The sequence below is a fragment of the Capra hircus genome, chromosome 3, assembly GCF_001704415.2.
Source record: "Capra hircus breed San Clemente chromosome 3, ASM170441v1, whole genome shotgun sequence".
In the NCBI taxonomy this organism is placed as follows: domain Eukaryota; kingdom Metazoa; phylum Chordata; class Mammalia; order Artiodactyla; family Bovidae; genus Capra; species Capra hircus.
In genome coordinates this window covers 112,624,228-112,642,303 of record NC_030810.1, presented here as the reverse complement: position 1 = coordinate 112,642,303, position 18,076 = coordinate 112,624,228, and the positions used below count along the sequence as shown (strand labels likewise).

Sequence of the window (18,076 nt, the reverse complement as noted above, 5' to 3'; positions counted from 1 at the left end):
TAAGTCGCCTCAGTTGTGTCTGACTCTGTGTGACCCCATGGATGGCAGCCCACCAGGCTCCCCCGGCCCTGGGATTCTCCAGGCAAGAACACTGGAGTGGTGGGTTGCCATTGCCTTCTCCAATGTATGAAAGTAAAAAGTGAAAGTGAAGTCTCTCCGTCGTGTCCGACTCTTAGCGACCCCATGGACTGCAGCCCACCAGGCTCCCCTGTTGCTGGGATTCTCCAGGCAAGAGTACTGGAGTGGGTTGCCATTGCCTTCTCCGGAAATCAAAGCTAGCTTACCATTAATAAATTATGTATTTTTGTTCTCGGGCATGTTAGTCAATCTCTCTGCTTCATTTTCCTCCCCTGCAGCCTGTGGGTTAGAAACACCTCCACTGCAGGACTGTTGTGGTGATGAAATGAGATACTTGCACCTGGCCATATTAGGTGCTAAAACCGTTCTTAACTCCACAGGACACCATTTACATTGTATGGTCAGTCCTCCTGGAGTTATACAAAAGCAGTATGTTATTGGACATACCTTTCTAGGTCTATGAGCAGTGAAGTGCAGACACTGAAAATCTTCTGTGAAGGAATGGAAAACTTCAACAGCATGTGGTTTTTCAGGAACCACAGTTATCACTTTCCGATAACAGATCTCTGAATGTTTTTTCCTTACAAGAAGGGAATGAAGGATAAGAGGAAAATAGAGCAATATCAATGAGCTGAAGGAAGGCTGAGAATGATGGGGGCATGAGGGAAGATCCAAAGATTGACTGGAATGAACTTGGATTGGGTTTTTTGAAAGAAACAAAGTAATTTTAGAGGAGGGGGCAGAAAGCTGGAGAAAGCAGAAACTGGAAGTCTAGGTGGCACCACCCTCTCTCGGTCATGCGGCTGCTGTTTCGGGTGTCTTTCTCTTTGGATGAGAGTGTTGACTTTCAGAGTGCATAGCAGGGTTTCCTCCTATGTGGAGTGAGGTGGCCCTTGGTTTTCATTCAGGACTCAGTGTTGGGCCAGGCATACTTGTGGCAGCCTTGCTCTACTCGCCATCTTGCTCTGGGCAATGCTGGATGTCCTCCAAGACAAGCTCCTGCCCTGCCCACCTCCACCCCACCCCTCTTCGCCCACTGGCGGTAGTATCTCCCTGGGCAGCTGCACCTGCTGGACGTGCCTGGGTTATCCTGCCAGCAAAAGCAAGGGGCTGGCAGCTGGCTCCAAACCCCTCAAGAACTGCTTAAGCTTTAGAAAGTTATCTTGTTCAACTTTAGTCCCTGCAACAAGCAAATCCCCCAAAGGGAAAAACCTGTGTACGTTAAGTCTCAGTCACCACATGGAAGGGACAAAGAACAGAAAATGATAGTTGCTGTTTTTAGATAAGTAAACCGAGGCACAGAGAGTTTCTACTAAGTTCACATAGTGAGTCAGAAACAGGATAATGGGGAAGGAAATGGCAAACCACTCTAGTATTTTTGCCTGGGAAATCCCATGGACAGAGGAGCTTAGCGGGCTGTAGTCCACAAGGTTGCAACAAGCTGGACATGACTTAGTCACTAAACAACACCACGATCGTGTGCTAAAGTTAAGTTTTTAAGTGCATGTATTTGAACTGATAAATTTGTATCAATTGATGCATAATAAAAAAGAAACAGGATAATAATATCTCTATTTAATGAAGTTATTATTTTATCATTCACTCAACAAATATTTGTGAAAGTGGCAAGCTATGTGAGGCATTCTTATACATCTCTAATCTCCACAACAATGTAGCAATGGTTAGAAAACTAAGGCTCAGAAGAGAAAAACTTGCCCCAAATCACCCATCAGAAAGGTGGCAGGATTAAGATTGGAGCCCAGATCTGTGGCCCTAAAGCCACCGCAAAGCTCAGACTAGAATCATTTCTCCTGCTTACAGGTAAACCTTCACCTTTGTATCAGTGTCTGGGTTTCCTCTTCATGCCAAATCTAAGACTCACCCTTTCATTAAGTCTTCTGTGACCTTTGTATACCTCATGATTTTTAGCCTTAGAATTGGAGTTGGAGTTCATTCACCAGAGTCAAAAACAGGAACACATGGTGAGCACCTAGTAATCAGAGGGGGATGTTTACATGACTCCCAGGTGAGAAGGAAGAGACAGAAGATCCATGGAGGTGAAGTGGCTTTCCCAAACTCCATAGTAAGTGTGGGAAATCCAGGGTTCCATAGACCATCCGTCTAACCTGAAGCCCAGGCTCCCCCACGGCTCCAGGCTGCCTGATAAGGTTAAAATTAAATGACATTCATGCACCCCAGTGAACAGGAGAGAGTGTCCTGAAGAACAAATGTGTGTATCCCATATTTTCAGTGGCTATACTACCTAGTGAAATGTCTACACTGAGCTGAGATCTATTTACATGAGGCAGGTTAAACGTATTGTTGAATCTGGTGCCTATAGGGTGGTGAGAAGTCACATCTGGACCAGATTCAAGCCACTCTGGGGAGGATATCACCTAGACAGATACCTTCCTGGACATAAGGAAGAGCTGTCGTTCCTAGACAGTAATTTGGGTTGTCTCTTTCTGGGGAGACATTTTTGCTTTTCTCGAAGAAGATTCATTTATGTTAAGTAAGTCCATTTTGGAAGCAGAGGGAAGACAGAGCCAGCCATCCATGGGCTAGAATATAGTGGATACTTGTCAGTCTGTCTGATCTGTTAACCCTTCCCTGGGACTTGCTCTTCTTCCCCTTTCTACACAGTGGCCTGACACCCTCCATATACACCTTAGGTTATCAGTTCAGGATGGGCACCTGACCCATGTTGCATCAAAGTCCCTTTCCTGGGCATTTGGAATTGACCTCGAGAAGGAGAAATCCTCACTCTCTCTTCAAATAACTATGGCCTGGACACCTTCTGTCTATTGTATAGAGAAGTCCTTAATGACCCAAGAAACACTGGGGCCTTCATGTTCTGTGAGACAATCCTATATCCTTACAATAAAACCCTCTCCCTCACCCCTTTTCTTTGATTAATCTGGATGAAGTTATCTTGTTACTTACAACCAGGAACTCTTAGTCAAGAATACTTTAGCCTTACTCTCTCCCCCATATCTAGAGGTTTACTGACTCCTATTACTTCTACCTCATTCTGTATCTCCTGGTGCTGCTGTTGCTGCTGCTGAGTCGCTTCAGTTGTGTCCGACTCTGTGTGGCCCCGTAGACGGCAGCCCACCAGGCTCCGCCGTCCCTGGGATTCTCCAGGCAAGAACACTGGAGTGGGTTGCCCCTTCCTTCTCCAATGCATGAAAGTAAAAAGTGAAAGTGAAGTCGCTCAGTCGTGTCTGACTCTTCGCAAACCCATGGGCTGCAGCCTACCAGTCTCCTCCGTCCATGGATTTTCCAGGCAAAAGGACTGGAGTGGGGTGCCATTGCCTCCTCCACTGTATCTCCTACCCACCCCTTTTTCTCTATTGCATTGCCTTTATCAGCACCTTTCCACCTCATACTTCCAAACAGGTCTACCCACTTCAGTCTGAGCCTCCAATCCATTCTACTGCCAGGACCATCTACCAGAACTCAAGTTTAATCATTTCACTCCCTTGCTTACAGCAATTTTGGAGTCTCTGCAGAGCCTTTGGTTCCAAATCCAAGCAGCACAGTGCACAGGCGTGGCATGATGTGGCCCTGCCTTCTCACCCATGTTGCTTCCCCTTCTCTCGGTCCACTGTAACCCCATGCTCCAGCTTTCCTTGCACTTCCCAATAACTCTCCACAGTTTTATCATTTTGTTTTTACTAAAAAATTTTTTTAAAAAAAGAAAAAAATAAACCTGGAGAAAGCTCCAGGTTTCTACCTGGAGGCCCCTCTCCCAGTCTTTACTGAACCAATGTCTATGCACCCCTAATGATCAAGAATGAATCCCTACACCTCATTTATAGCCTAGGTGGTAGAACACAGACCAGGCCTTGCCTTTCTCCACATTCTCCTCTCTGGAATTGCCCAGTAATGTGTCCTTCGGACTTTGCAATGTTTTCCCACTGCTGCTTCCATAGCAAAATCTGTTATCAGCTGTTTATTTATTCCCTGGTATAGATTCCAGGCAATTCATTGCCTCTACCAGAAGTATTTATGTGTAAAGACTCATCTCTGAAGGCAGAACGTATTAAAGGGCTATAAATGAAAAGACAGGGGAGGCGTGTGAATGTCTTGAAACAGCACATCACAAGCATGTGATGTGTGCCCATCTGCTCTCTGCTTGTAAGCATGGAGGCCTCCTGGAACCAGGAGAGAGGTAGTGGGAGGGGAGGGATGGGATGGGATGAGAGAGAGGGAGGGAGGAAACGCTGTGGAGAAGCCACAGGCTCTATGCGGTGCTCCTGGCCTGTCCCAGGACAGTGTTTGGTGCTGTGGGCTGTGCCTACATTATTTTGGAGTGCTCCACTCATATGAGTTCTGATGGGAATGATATCTCCTGCAGCTCTGCCATGTAGCAGTCACGGGAACTTCTTTGGTAGGGCAAATGGCCTCTGCCTACCTATCCCTCCTTGGGTCACTGCAAGTCATAGAGGGCAGGGGAGCTTCCCTCTAAATCAGAGCAATGGCCTATCTAGTGCAGGACTCCGGCTTGGGCAGAGCCAACCCAGGAGGCCAGGGGGACTGCAAGCAGAGAACTGCAGTTACCTGTTTTGTCTTGCCCTCTGCTCGCGACTCGTCACCACATGAGTGAGTCATCTAATCGGACCATGGCCATTCTCCTGGCCCAAATCTTTTAATGACTCCTCACTGCCCAGCTCTCTTGCAGTTATGAACAATTTTGTTTTTACTAAATACTTTCAGAGGGGAAAAAAGCTCTTTTGTATGCCTCTCAAGGATTACACGTAATCTTTATAACATGAGCTCATAAAGGCAGAGGTTTTGTCTTTTTCATCTTTTGTGTTCAGCAGGCCATAGAGCACCCGGCTCATAATATACATTCAATAACTGAGTTAAACTGAATTAAAAGAGAGAGGAAACCTAGAAGATCAAAGGCAAAATAAGAAGCTGAGAAAACAGCAAAGCAGAGAGAACAGGGGAAAAAAGACCTCATTTTCGGCCATGGTTTCCATCATCCTTTCCAGCACTTTATGGCAGTTCCCTGGCAGGGTTCCCACCCTACAATGAGCCAGGGAAGCGAGATGGCAGAATGATGTGGCTCGTGGGATTTTGCCCTGCTCTTTGATTCTGATGCTGTGGGGGCAGGTGCATTTTCTAAATTACACACTAAGGTGGCGGGTCATTTCTAGCCAACCCAGCCCCACCTGGCAAATGAAGCCTTGGTTTTCAACAGACAAGCATTTTAGAGCAAAGCCAGGGGGCTCCCAGGTAAACTGGAAAACAGATGCTCTTGCCAGAAGCAAACTTGGCTGGGGAGGCCTGGTGGATGCAACATCCGAGGGAGCCCCAGAGACCCACAACCTGCCAACTGGCCAAAGCCTATAAAGGTTCTGAGTCTCAGGTTGCTCAAGCGGCATGCTCAGGACTTTCTGGGACCCTCTTCTTTGAACATTTCCACAGTAAGCATGTCCCTCTTTGAAGCTGTTTCCTCATTTGCAAAAGCGGATGGTACTACATCGCTCAGCGTTTTGTTTTGTTTTTAACATCAAATGACACCTGTACACAGTGAGCACTCAGTACAGGGTGGCCACCATACAGTTCATTGTCTAGGTGCCTCAAAGACTTCATCTGTAAACAGGTAGAGCAGTACTCATTTTACATGAATATGCTGAAGATTAAGTGAAGTGGAATCTTTGGGCATTTAACAAATGTTTCACAGAGTTTGTGTTAACTTGGATGCTCTAAAGCCAAACCCAGCTCATCTCAGGATCTTCAGATCAGGTTATCTTCCTGGCAGGTGGAAGTATATGCTACAGTATATCTGGGTTTCTGAAAGGTAGGTGACAAAATCTATCTGGAAATGCTTTTAGACATGATGAAAACATGTGACCTAGGCATCAATGCCTCTGACTGCCTAAGCAATTAACAAAATGTTAATATCAATAAGGAAAGACTTTCCTATTATGCGTAGGGCTCTAGAATATGAATAATTATGATTTTTTCAAATTAGTGATCTGCATTAAGATAGAAACTACACTTATTGAATTTGGAAATTATCCCAAACTGGAACAAGAGCAAAAAGAGCAAGATTTCAACAGAATGAAAAGATGGGCCAAAACCATGGTAATATTCAGTGGGAAAAAAAATGTAAAGGCTTGCACTCGGGTTAAAAAAATAAAAAGAACTCAGCTGGAAAGCACAGAATGGGGAAAACAAGTATAAAATTCATGCTAAAAAAATAACAGGAAAAACTACATTTAAAAAATGAATCAATATGAATCATTGGTGTGATGTAACTACTGAAAACACTAAGGCAATCTTGGGCTGTATTAATAAAACAACAGTGCCCAGAAAAATAAAGAAAATAGTGTCAATATACTCTAACAGATACTCAGACTGGAGGTTTTCTAGAGAAAAAAAATAACTACAATAATAGAAGGTCTAGAAGGTTATGTGGTCTGAGAAGCAGGTGAATAAAAAGGAGATGAAAGGTGAAGAAAGTGGGTGTAGTTCGCTTGAGAAAGAGACTTGGAAGATACAGTCTGTCTTTAAGTGAAAGGAAAGCTAAGACATATGCTGTATTAGAACCATAGGCTTGAACTTTAAAATGATTTAAAAGTGGACTTGAAAGGAGGAATATTTCAATTCAGCATAGGAGAAAGGACTCATGGTTACGAAAAGGCTGCCACAGCTCCAGGGGCCATGAGCACAGTCAAAGACAAAGTGGAGGAAGGGTGACACTGGAAAGCTCCTCCCTTCTATTTGTTTATCAGGAAGCAAAATATCTTTTGTAAAAATTCTGCAGATTTATTTTGATTCAATGCCACCTCATGTGAAGAGTTGACTCATTGGAGAAGACTTTGATGCTGGGAGGGATTGGGGGCAGGAGGAGAAGGGGACGACAGAGGATGAGATGGCTGGATGGCATCACTGACTCGATGGACGCGACTCTGAGTGAACTCTGGGAGTTGGTGATGGACAAGGAGGCCTGGCGTGCTGCGATTCATGGGGTCGCAAAGAGTCGGACATGACTGAGCGACTGAACTGAACTGAACTGAGCAAGAATTGAATCACTTTAGCTAACCCTAACTGCAAGAGAGATTGGGAAATTGAATGTCTAGCAAAAGAGAATGGTCAAGGGATATATGGAACTGACTTAAGCCAATTACAATTAGGTCAAACAACAAAAAAAAAATCTTTTAAAAGCCCGAAGAATAATAGAGTGGGAAATGAAAGAGATTGGGTCCTTGATGATGTCACTGAGCCACTAAACCAACTTTCAGATAGTCAACCTCCAGTCTTTTAGAGTGGGAGAAAAAATAAATGAGAATTTGATTAAGCCATTGTTGATTTCCTGTTCCTTGCAGTCCAATGCATGCTAATAGGTACAAAAATCATATTTATGAAGGTAACTAGGAGTACATCCTACTGGACTATTTATAGCCCATTCATTCAACCAATTTAATTGAGTGTCTACTTCCTTCCAGGTACTAGCTAAACTCTGATAATGTGGTGGTGGTTTGGTTGCTAAGTCATATCCAACTCTTACAACCCCATGGACTGTAGCCTGCCAGGATCCTCTGTCCATGGGATTCTCCAGGTAAGAACACTGGCGTGGGTTGTCATTTTCTTCTCCAGGAGATCTTCCTGACCCAAGAATCGCTACAAGGGAAGCCTCTGGGAATGTGATGGTGAACAAAACCAGACAAAAGCCTGCTGTCATGGAACTACAGCCTAGTGGTGAAGACAGACACAACTGAAACAACTCACAAAGAAGTATAAAAATGTAATTCCCATAACTCTATGAAGAAAAGATACATGGTACTGGGTGTATGTGTTGCTCAGCTGTGTCCAGCTCTTTTTGATCCCATGGACCAGGCTCCTCTGTCCATGCAATTTTCCAGGCAAAAATACTGCAGTGGGTTGTCATTTTCTACTCCAGGGAATCTCCCTGACCAGGAATCAAACTCACGTCTCCTGTGTTTCCTGCACTTTCGGGTGGTTTCTTTACTACTGTGCCACCTGGGAAACCTGATACTGTGGTACTACGGGAACAGATAAGAGGAAGTATGCTGGAGATGGAGTCAGGAAGTCTTCCCTGAGGAGTGAGCATCAGACTTAGAGCTGAATATGCACATTCAGGCTGATGGCTCTGCCCAGAATGGCTCCTCTCATCTTGCCTACATCTTACTACCTTGCTAAAACCTTCCTATCCTCCCAGCCATCTACCTGTCACTTTTTCATGAAATCCTGACCTTCAACTTGAAGTGACCTAATCCTTCTTTAAGCTCCTTGGGATATGCTCTTACTCTGCCTGACAACTTGAGTAACTTATTCTGCTTACCTCCTTACTCCTAGTCCACTTCTTCAGGAAAGCGTGGACTATCTCTTGTTCCAATTAAATATCTAGCAAATCGTCCTATACTTAGCCAACATTCAACACTCATTTTAATTGAACTTTAAAAGTATATTTTATAGTTGCTTACTTCCGTCTAGTTTTGAAAAAAGATTTGATAGCTTTAATATTCTCTGTGTGATATTTCCACAAGTCCAGATAACTAGAATCTTGAATTTTTTGCCCATAAACTGGGTTTTAAAAAGCTGTTAAGTTATATTAATACTCTGAAGTCTTTATAACCTAAAAGATATTCAGTTCAGTTTAGTTCAGTCACTCAGTCGTGTCCAACTCTTTGCAACCCAATGGACTGCAGCACACCAGGCTTCCCTGTTCACCTGGAGCCTGCTCAGACTCATGTGCATCGAGTCAATGATGCCATCCAACCATCTCATCCTCTGTCGTCCCCTTCTTCTGCTTTTAATCTTTCCCAGCATCAGGGGCTTTTCCAGCTAGTCAGTTCTTCACATAACATGGCCAAGGAGCTTCAGCTTCAGCATCAGACCTTATTTCCTTTACGATTGACTGGTTTGATTTCCTTGAAGTCCAAGGGACTCTTCAGCGTCTCCTCCAACACCACAGTTCAAAAGCATCAGTTCTTCAGCGCTCAGCTTTCTTTCTGGTTCAACTCGCACATCCATATATGACTATGGGAAAAACCATAGTTTTGACTAGACGCATCTTTGTCAGCAAAATAATGTCTCTGGTTTTTAATATGCTGTCTAGGTTGGTCATAGCCCTTCTTCCAAGGAGCAAGCACCTTTTAATTTCATGTCTGCAGTCACCATCTGCAGTAATTTTGGAGCCCATGTCACTATTTTCATTGTTTCCCCATCTATTTGCCATGAAGTGATTAAAGGGACCGGATGCCATGATCTTTGTTTTTTGAATTTTGAGTTTTAAGCCAGCTTTCTCACTCTCCTCTTTCACTTTCATCAAGAGGCTCTTTAGTTCCTCTTCTGTTTCTGCCATACGGGTGATGTCATTTGCATATCTGAGGTTATTGATATTTCTCCCGGCAATCTTGATTCCAGCTTGTGCTTTATCCGCCCAGCATTTCTCATGATGTACTCTGCATATAACTTAAATAAGCAGGGTGACAGTGTACAGCCTTGACGTGGTCCTTACCCAATTTGGAACCAGTCCATTGTTCTATGTGTGGTTTTAACTATTGCTTCTTGACCTGCATTTGGATTTCTCAGGAGGCAGGTCAGGTGGTCTGGTAGGCCCATCTCTTTAAGAATTTTCCACACTTTGTTGTGATCCACACAGTCAAAGGCTTTGGCATAGTCAATGAAGCAGAAGTAATTGTTTTTCTGGAAATCTTTTGCTTTTTCTATGATTCATTGGATGTTTGGATATTGGCAATTTGATCCCTCGTTCCTCTGCCTTTTCTAAATCCTGCTTGAACATCTGGAAGTTCTTGGTTCACATACATCTGGAATTTCAAGGCTTCTGTTGAAGCCTTGCTTGGAAAATTTTGAGCATGACTTTGCTGGCATGTGAAATGAGTGCAATTGTGCAGTAGTTTGAACATTCTTTGGCATTGACTTTCTTTGGGACTGGAATGAAAATTGACCTTTTCCTGTCCTGTGGTCCCTGCTGAGATTTCCAAATTTGCTGGCATATTGAGTGCAGCACTTTCACAGCATTATCTTTTAGGATTTGAAATAGCTCATCTGGAAATCCATCACCCTCCACTAGCTTTGTTCATAGTGATGCATGAAGCTTCCTATGGCCCACTTGACTTCACACTCCAGGATGTCTGGCTCTAGATGAGCGATCACACCATCGTGGTTATCTGGGTCATTAAGACCTTTTTTTTTTTTTTTTTTGTACAGTTCTTCTGTGTATTCTTGCCACCTCTTCTTAATATCTTCTGCTTCTGTTAGGTCCATACTGTTTCCTTTATTGAGCCTATCTTTGCATGAAATGTTCCCTTGTATCTTTAATTTTCTTGAAGAGATCTCTAGTCTTTCCCATTCTATCATTTTCCTCTTTCTTCTCATTGATCACTGAGGAAGGCTTTCTTACCTCCTTGCTACTCTTTGGAACTCTGCATTCAAATGGGCATATCTTTCCTTTTCTCCTTTGCCTTTAGCTTCTCTTCTTTTCACAGCTATTTGTAAGCCCTCCTCAGACAACCATGTTGCCTTTTTGTATTTCTGTTTCTTGGGGATGGTCTTGATTACTGCTTCCGGTACCATGTCATGAATCTCTGTCCATAGTTCTTCAGGCACTCTGTCTATCAGATCTAATCCCTTGAATCTATTTGTCACTTCTACTGTATAATTATAAGGCATTTGATTTAGGTCATATCTGAATGGTCTAGTGGTTTTCCCTACTTTTTCAATTTCAGTCTGAATTTTGCAATAAGGAGTTCATGATCTGAGCCACAGTCAGCTCCCCATCTTCGGCTGCAAAGAATATAATCAATCTGATTTCAGTACTGACCATCTGGTGATGTCCATGTGCAGAGTCTTCTCTTGTGCTGTTAGAAGATGAGTGCGTTCTCTTGGCAAAACTCTGTGCTTCTGTCAACTATCATCATTTATATGAGCTGAAATCTCATAGTTTATTATTTAAATTATGAGGACCCTTTTTCCTTACTATAAAAGGCACAGTGTTTGAATTTCCCAAAGATGCGTGACACTTTTCACATCTTCTAAGGGGTCTGGCTCTGTTTTGCATTTCCACAGTTGTCTCAGAAGGTGCAGTGCCTCCTTTAATTCAGACACTGTTAATCGTCACTGTTGGTTTATAAAACGGAACCTAATTAAGGGATACTGTAACACAGTTGCACACTGTTGAAGGTGGACATCTTCTAAGAGATCATCTAATGACAGAGATCCTGACAATTGTCCCAAACCATGAAGACAGTAAGAGTTGTTCCCGTGGACAATCATTTGCGTCTCCGATAGCAGCTGCCCACTCCCCTCCTCCCTGTCCCACAGACTGTCAGAGATTTACTGAAAAACCTACTCTGTTTGTCTTTAATAATTACACAACTTAGCTATGGTTTTTCCAGTAGTCATGTATGGATGTGAGAGTTGGACTATAAAGAAAGCTGAGCGCTAAAGAATTGATGCTTTTGAACTGTGGTGTTGGAGAATACTCTTGAGAGTTCCTTGGACTGCAGGGAGATCCAACCAGGCCATCCTAAAGGAGATCAGTCCCGGGTGTTCATTGACAGATGTTGAAGCTGAAACTCCAATACTTTGGCCACCTGATACGAAGAGCTGACTCATTTGAAAAGACCCCAATGCTGGGAAAGATTGAGGGCGGGAGGAGAAGGGGACGACAGAGGATGAGATGGTTGGATAGCATCACCGACTCAATGGACATGAGTCCGGGTAGACTCCGGGAATTGGTGATGGACAGGGAGGCCTGGCGTGTGCGGTTCATGGGGTCGCAATGAGTCGGACACGACTGAGCGGCTGAACTGAACTGAGGACACTCCTGCAGAGAGTTCAGTAGTTATCCTCTGGGTGGAGGTATTACCAGGTTCTAAAGCTGTGGCAGGCAAGCAAACGACCAGTGGCGCTAAGTTCAAAGCTGCCAAGTGTCTTTCCAGAGTCGTCAGGGAAAAGAAACATCCAAGAGCAAATGTTCCTTCGGTCCTCCAGGTGCAATAAAAGGGGTTGCTGAGGATCCATCTATACTGGCTCTCGCTTGGAGACAGCTCTTGGTGCCTACCTGCCAACCCACAGGAAACTCGCTCCTTCGGAGAGAATGGGCACAAGGGATCCCCGAACTTCAAGCACCCGGCTCAGGGTAACTTCTCTCCCCTTTGCGGTCAGATGAAAGAGGCGCCCTTCCGACGTCACCCCTGGAGGGCGTGAGCAGCAGCTGAGGTCGAGTCGGGGGCGGGGTCGGCTGGTCTCCCCGCCGCCCGAGCCCAGGGCGCTTCCCGGTCCTCCTCCTCCTCCGCGCGGTAACTGGCTGCATCCCCGCGGCCCGGCACAATAGAGGCTCCGCCCTCCCTCCGCGCCAGCGCTGCGCGGCGCCCTGGCCCAGCAGCCCTCGCCACCGCCGCCGCTGCCGGCCCCGCACTCCCACAGGGCCCGGGTGCGCCCCCAGGCTTCCCGCCGCCCGCCCCGGCGCGCATCGCCCGGCTCGCATCCGCCGGACCCGCTCCTTCCACCTGAGCCCTCTCCAGAGGACGACGCGCTCGCCTTGCCACCTCCACCTTCCTGTCACTCCTCCTGCCCTGCGCCCCACTGTCTACCGGCTGATCGCGTCGGGAAGGAGATGACCAGGGTCTCTGGGGCGCACATTCCTGCCCTGCCCGGCCGCACCCAGCTCTAGAGCAGTCACTCTGGGGCTCCAGCCAAGACACCCTCTCGCCTCACTCCTTGCTGAGATACCCGCTCCCCCTGCCCCCTCCGCACCGGACCCCAGCCATTCTTCCAAGGGGCCGAGCTCCCTCTTGTCGCCTTCCTCATGGCCAAGTCTTTGCCGCTAGTTCTCTGCTTCTCTCTGGTTACGACTCTGGGCTGGGGGTACAGCTCTGCCCCCACCGGGACGACCGAGCCCCCAGATGTGCAGACGGTGGCACCCACAGAGGATGAGACTCTGCAAAACGAAGCAGACAACCAGGAGAACGTTTTATCTCAGGTAGGCTGCGAGTCCCGTGCCCACTCCTTTTGCCCCAGTGATGGCAAGAGCCTTAAGACGGTCCTCGCTGAAGCGTTCAGAGGCAGCTGGTTGTCCCTCCATTAGCCAGGGCTTTTGCTTCTCATTTATCAGAACATTTTCTTAACTGAAAAGACATGGGTCCTCCTCTCAAAGTCATAGGGTCTTTCAAGGTTACAGATCAGGAAAAAGGAGAGGAGAAGGAAGGGGAGACACGTCACAACTCCCTGAGAAGAAAGAAAAAATATCAAAACCTTTTGGTTCAAGGGTTGTGGAAAGTATGGCCATCTCTTGTCTGTGTGGCTGTTTGTCAGAACTGGAATGTGAAAACAGGCGGGCGTGTTGGACCGAAGGCAGATGGTGTAACCCATGGGGAGATATTTCATGACATTGAGTGAGACCCCCAGGGAGGAAAGAGAGCCGCAACAAGTGTGATGAACGTGAGGTGAGCCCCAAACTTTGGCACTGATGGTAAGTGCCCCCCTCACACTGGGGAGATGAGGTGGAAATGCAGATCCACTCAGGTCTGGCAGATGGTGTCGGAGCGGGCAGTGACAGCGGGTAGGCACAGGATCTGTAACGCATCCTTTTACAGAGAGCGTTCACTAGTTTAATTTGCCTCAATCCTCACGCGTGCTTACTCCTGCTCTATAGATAAGGACCATAAGGCTTGAAACGGTAAAGGGCCCTAGAGATGGGCAGACCCAGGTCCTCTGACCGTCTGCAGCCCTGATCTCATGACAGGAAAACACAGTTCTCTCTAGACTGTTTATTGCATGCTTTCCAGGACCGGCCTGATGATTGTGTGGTGGGTGTCACCTTAATCCTAAGGAGGAGGGACGGCTGAAAAAGGATCCCTATAGTGCTCCCTGTGCCTCTAATAAGCCCTTGGACTGGGGTCCTTGACTCCTTCCTGTAGAAAGAATGATCGGCTCCACTTTGGCATTTATCAGACACTAGTCACCTCACCCTTCCTTTAAGAATGATGCTAATATATGCCCTATGCTCATCCATAACCTCGCACTGACCCCTAAATCAAAAAGACTTAAAAATCCATCACACTGGGCCTCTGGAGGACCATCAACAAAAACTTTCCTGAAACTTGAGCCTCCTGAAAGGAAGGAATTCACCCAGAGTCTCTGAGTAGGGCTATACAGGAATCTAAGCAGAGTTTCGGAGAACAGACAGCTATGATTTTCCATCGGCCCATAAAGACCGGCCACTTAAGTCATCTTGAACTATAACTCTGTCTTCCACTGATCCATTCTGCCTTTGACAACAGTCCTAACACAAATATTAGTATTAGAAGAAACCCAACCTTTGCAAGAAAAACATGACAAGACTTCTCTCCCCCAACTGCATCCCAGGAACATGTCCACTCCAACAAGCCCAGAGCTTGCCTGCCAGGGTCATTAGTCAAAGGAAGGAAACCGTTCCCTGTGCCCACAGAGGGAGCCGTGACCTTGGGGATATAGGATGTCTTGCAGAGGAGCTGGGGAGGAGCCTTGTCCCCAGCAAGTGCCTAGGATTGTGGTTCCAGCCTGCCTGCCACTGCGTGTTTTCCTGCCTGGGCGAGCACTCGGAAGGAAATGTTTAGCACTGTGGAGGCAGCAACTGCTGCCAGCTTGCTTTCCTGGCTTTGGCCTGGGGTTTGGGTGCAGAAGCTATTCTAGGAGCCAAATGAACCCTTGGGCTGAGTAAACCTACTGACATCTGCATCTGTCTCTCTCCTCCCAGTTTCTTTTTTCCAAATCTAACTCATCCTTTGAGGCCACATCAGATACCACTTCCCTCTAGAAGCCACGCTCTGTGGCCTTCTGTTGGAGCTCCCACTGGACTCCCACATCCGGGGTACTTACCGCTCACTGCTTGGTGTGATCGTAACTTAGAGACCTCTTGCACAGTAAGCTCTTGAGATCAGGCTCTCTGGCCCATTCATCGCTTTACCTCTCATAGCACCAAGCTTAGTCCCAAGGTGGCACTCAATAAATGGAGAATGAATGAAGGGGAACAGAAGCCAGTAGTCTTGAAATTGGAATGTCAGTTTTCCAATCCCTCCGTCAATCCTTTCTCCTTTCCCTGTTCAGTCTAAATCTGGATTCTAGCTGAGGCAAGTACTGTTGGAAGAATGATGGAGCTTATTTGTTTTTTTCCTTTAAGTGATAAAAGACTAAGGCTCCCTGAGAAATGCACTCCTTTCCAAAATAAGTAAAGAGAGCTGAACTCAGAGTGCCTTCCAGGAAATGCTAGAGTCAGCAAATTGTGTTGCGATGACCCCTTCAACTCCGCACCAGAGTTATCGGAGATCTCTGGCCAGCAGCACATCTGACACAGTGAATGTAGAGCCTTTTTCGGGACCCTGACGGATGCTGGTGTTTGCACAGCCCCAACCCGGTCTCTCTGTCTTTGTCTAGCTGCTGGGAGACTATGACAAAGTCAAGGCCGTGTCTGAGGGCTCGGACTGCCAGTGTAAGTGTGTAGTGCGACCCCTGGGCCGAGACGCCTGCCAGCGGGTCAACGCGGGGGCCTCCCGGAAGGAAGACTTCTACACAGTGGAGACCATCACCTCGGGGTCCTCCTGCAAGTGTGCCTGCGTGGCACCTCCGTCCGCCCTCAATCCCTGCGAGGGAGACTTCAGGCTCCAGAAGCTTCGGGAGGCAGACAGCCGGGACTTGAAGGTAGGACCTGGCGGAGGGTGAGGCCTGGGTGAGAGGGACCCATGAGTCTGACAAGGCTTTTGCTTGGAGTAAGTGGGCCCTGTTTTAGCCTTTAAAGGAGGTCAGGCTCTGGGCCGGAGAGTGTTGTGTGCGGATCCGGAGCTGACGAACTGACAGACTGGTCATTTGCAACTCTAACGTCTGAGGGTGATGCCTAGAGCAAAGTATGCCTCCCTCTCTTTTGGAGCCAAGGAGGCCGGGCCTGGGAGCAGCTGCCAGACCCAGCTGGCCAAAAGAACTCAGCGTTCTTCTCCAGGAAAGTTGCTGCCATGATTTACTGTCAGCACAGCAGGCACCCCAGAGACACACAGAGAGCAGCGAGCCTTTAGTCCTCAGTGCAGGAGCTGGGTGACCCAGGGAAGAAGAGGCCTGGGGCCTGCCCTAGGTCCAACCAGCAAACTGCAATCCTGTAGACACAGACCTAGAGACAAGTGTATAGATACCAAGGGGAAAGAGGGAGGGGGGAGGAATTGGGAGACTGGGATTGGCACATATATACTATTGATACTGTGTATAAAATATATAACTAATGAGAATATACTATATAGCACAGGGAACTCTTAATTCTCTAGTGACCTGAAGGGCTTCCCTGGTGGCTTAGATGGTAAAGAATCTGCCTGCAGTGCAGGAGACCCAAGTTCAGTCCCTGGGTCAGGAAGATTCCCTGGAGGAGGGCATGGCAACCCACTCCAGTATTCTTGCCTGGAGAATTCCATGGACAGAGGAGCCTGGCAGGCTATAGTCCATGGGGTCGCAAAGAGTCAGACACGAATGGGTTTCCTGAATGGAAAGTAAATCCAAAAAGGAGAAGATATATGAATACCTGACATGACTTAGCAACTGAACAACAGCAATAATATGTACATGTATGGCTGATTCATTTTTGCTGTACAGTAGAAAATAACACAACATTGTAAAGCAACTATACTCATAATTGGAATCCTATAATCCTGGACCACAGGGTAGGGAAACTCAGGCCCTATCTGGGGCAGCCGCATAGGTCAGCTAAGGCCTTCATCTGATCCCCACCTTCCCCGCTTCATCTGTAGTGTGGGCTCATGGGATAAGCTTGATTTAGAGTCAGACTTGGGTTCAAATCATTGCTAGTGCTTGCTACATGGTGATATGCAAGTTATTCAACTGGCCTGACCTCAGTCTCCTCGAATTAAACAGTAGGAAGAATAACATCTACCATTGAGGGTTTTGAGAATAGATGAGATGACAACTATTGAGTACTTGGCACAATGACTGGCATATAGTTGGGGCTCGACAGACACACTCCAATAATGAATGACCATGTAAAGTGCTACTGCTATGCCAGAAGCTGGCGCACACTTGGTAACTGGTCGTCACTGATATTCCTTTAAGCAGAGTTGGGTTTCACCCCACTCTAGTACTCTTGCCTGGAAAATCCCATGGACGGAGGAGCCTGGTAGGCTGCAGTCCATGGGGTCCCTAAGAGTCGGACATGACTGAGCAACTTCACTTTCACTTTTCCCTTTCATGCATTGGAGGAGGAAATGGCAACCCACTCCAGTGTTCTTGCCTGGAGAATCCCAGGGATGGGGGAGCCCGGTGGGCTGCCATCTATGGGGTCGCACAGGGTCAGACATGACTGAAGCGACTTAGCAGCAGCAGCAGCAGCAGCAGGGTTTACCACTAAAATGAGTGTCCCAGAATTCAGCCATGTCACTCAGAGCTGCAGCTCTGCTGTGAAACAATTTCTGAACCAAAGGCACAATCACTTAGTTATAGGATTGGACTCTTGGGGGTTCTGAAACAATAGCAGGCAACATTTTAGGAGAGAATCATCGCTCACTGGCTGCCCTTCCGTGGCTCTCACCTAGGCTTCAGCTATCGTCCTCTGACGGAGAGGAAAGAGATCTTTGAAACATGAGCGCTTCACACACAGAGTTCTTATCTGATAGAAAGGCTGTGGGGCACACGTATGTCCAGCAGACTTTCCCAGGGATAGTCCTTGGCAGGGAGGCTCACTTTAAGCATCTCTCACGCTTCCTGTGCCTAAACTTTGCATGACCTGGATGTCACCAGCACCTCAGCCACCTTTCTCCCACTGGATCTGTACTGGCAGGGAGGACAGTGTCAAAAAAAATTGAGAAAGCTGGGTACCCATGACAACTTGCCACCTTAAAGGTGGGCCTCTGGGTCTCTTTTACCTCCCAGGGGCAGTTTTGCTTTTAGTGCTAAGGTAAAGCTTGCTGGTGCCTTCCAGGGACTTCAGCAGACACTGCATGGAAGTATTTCAGAAGCATAT

General features: G+C 46.8%; 1 protein-coding gene across 3 annotated transcripts in view; it reads left to right on the top strand.

The window, feature by feature from the left end:
- Positions 12,398-18,076, top strand: part of OLFML2B (olfactomedin like 2B) — a 48,544-nt gene continuing 42,865 nt past the window's right edge. For 2 of the 3 annotated variants that reach the window (XM_005677138.3, XM_005677137.3), the window contains exons 1-2: positions 12,398-13,066; positions 15,499-15,762. In XM_005677138.3, coding sequence (XP_005677195.2) covers positions 12,893-13,066; positions 15,499-15,762 — 438 coding nt within the window. In that variant the 5' untranslated portion in view covers positions 12,398-12,892. The remainder of the gene's footprint in view (positions 13,067-15,498; positions 15,763-18,076) is intronic. The other variant, XM_005677139.3, reaches the window with a different exon arrangement.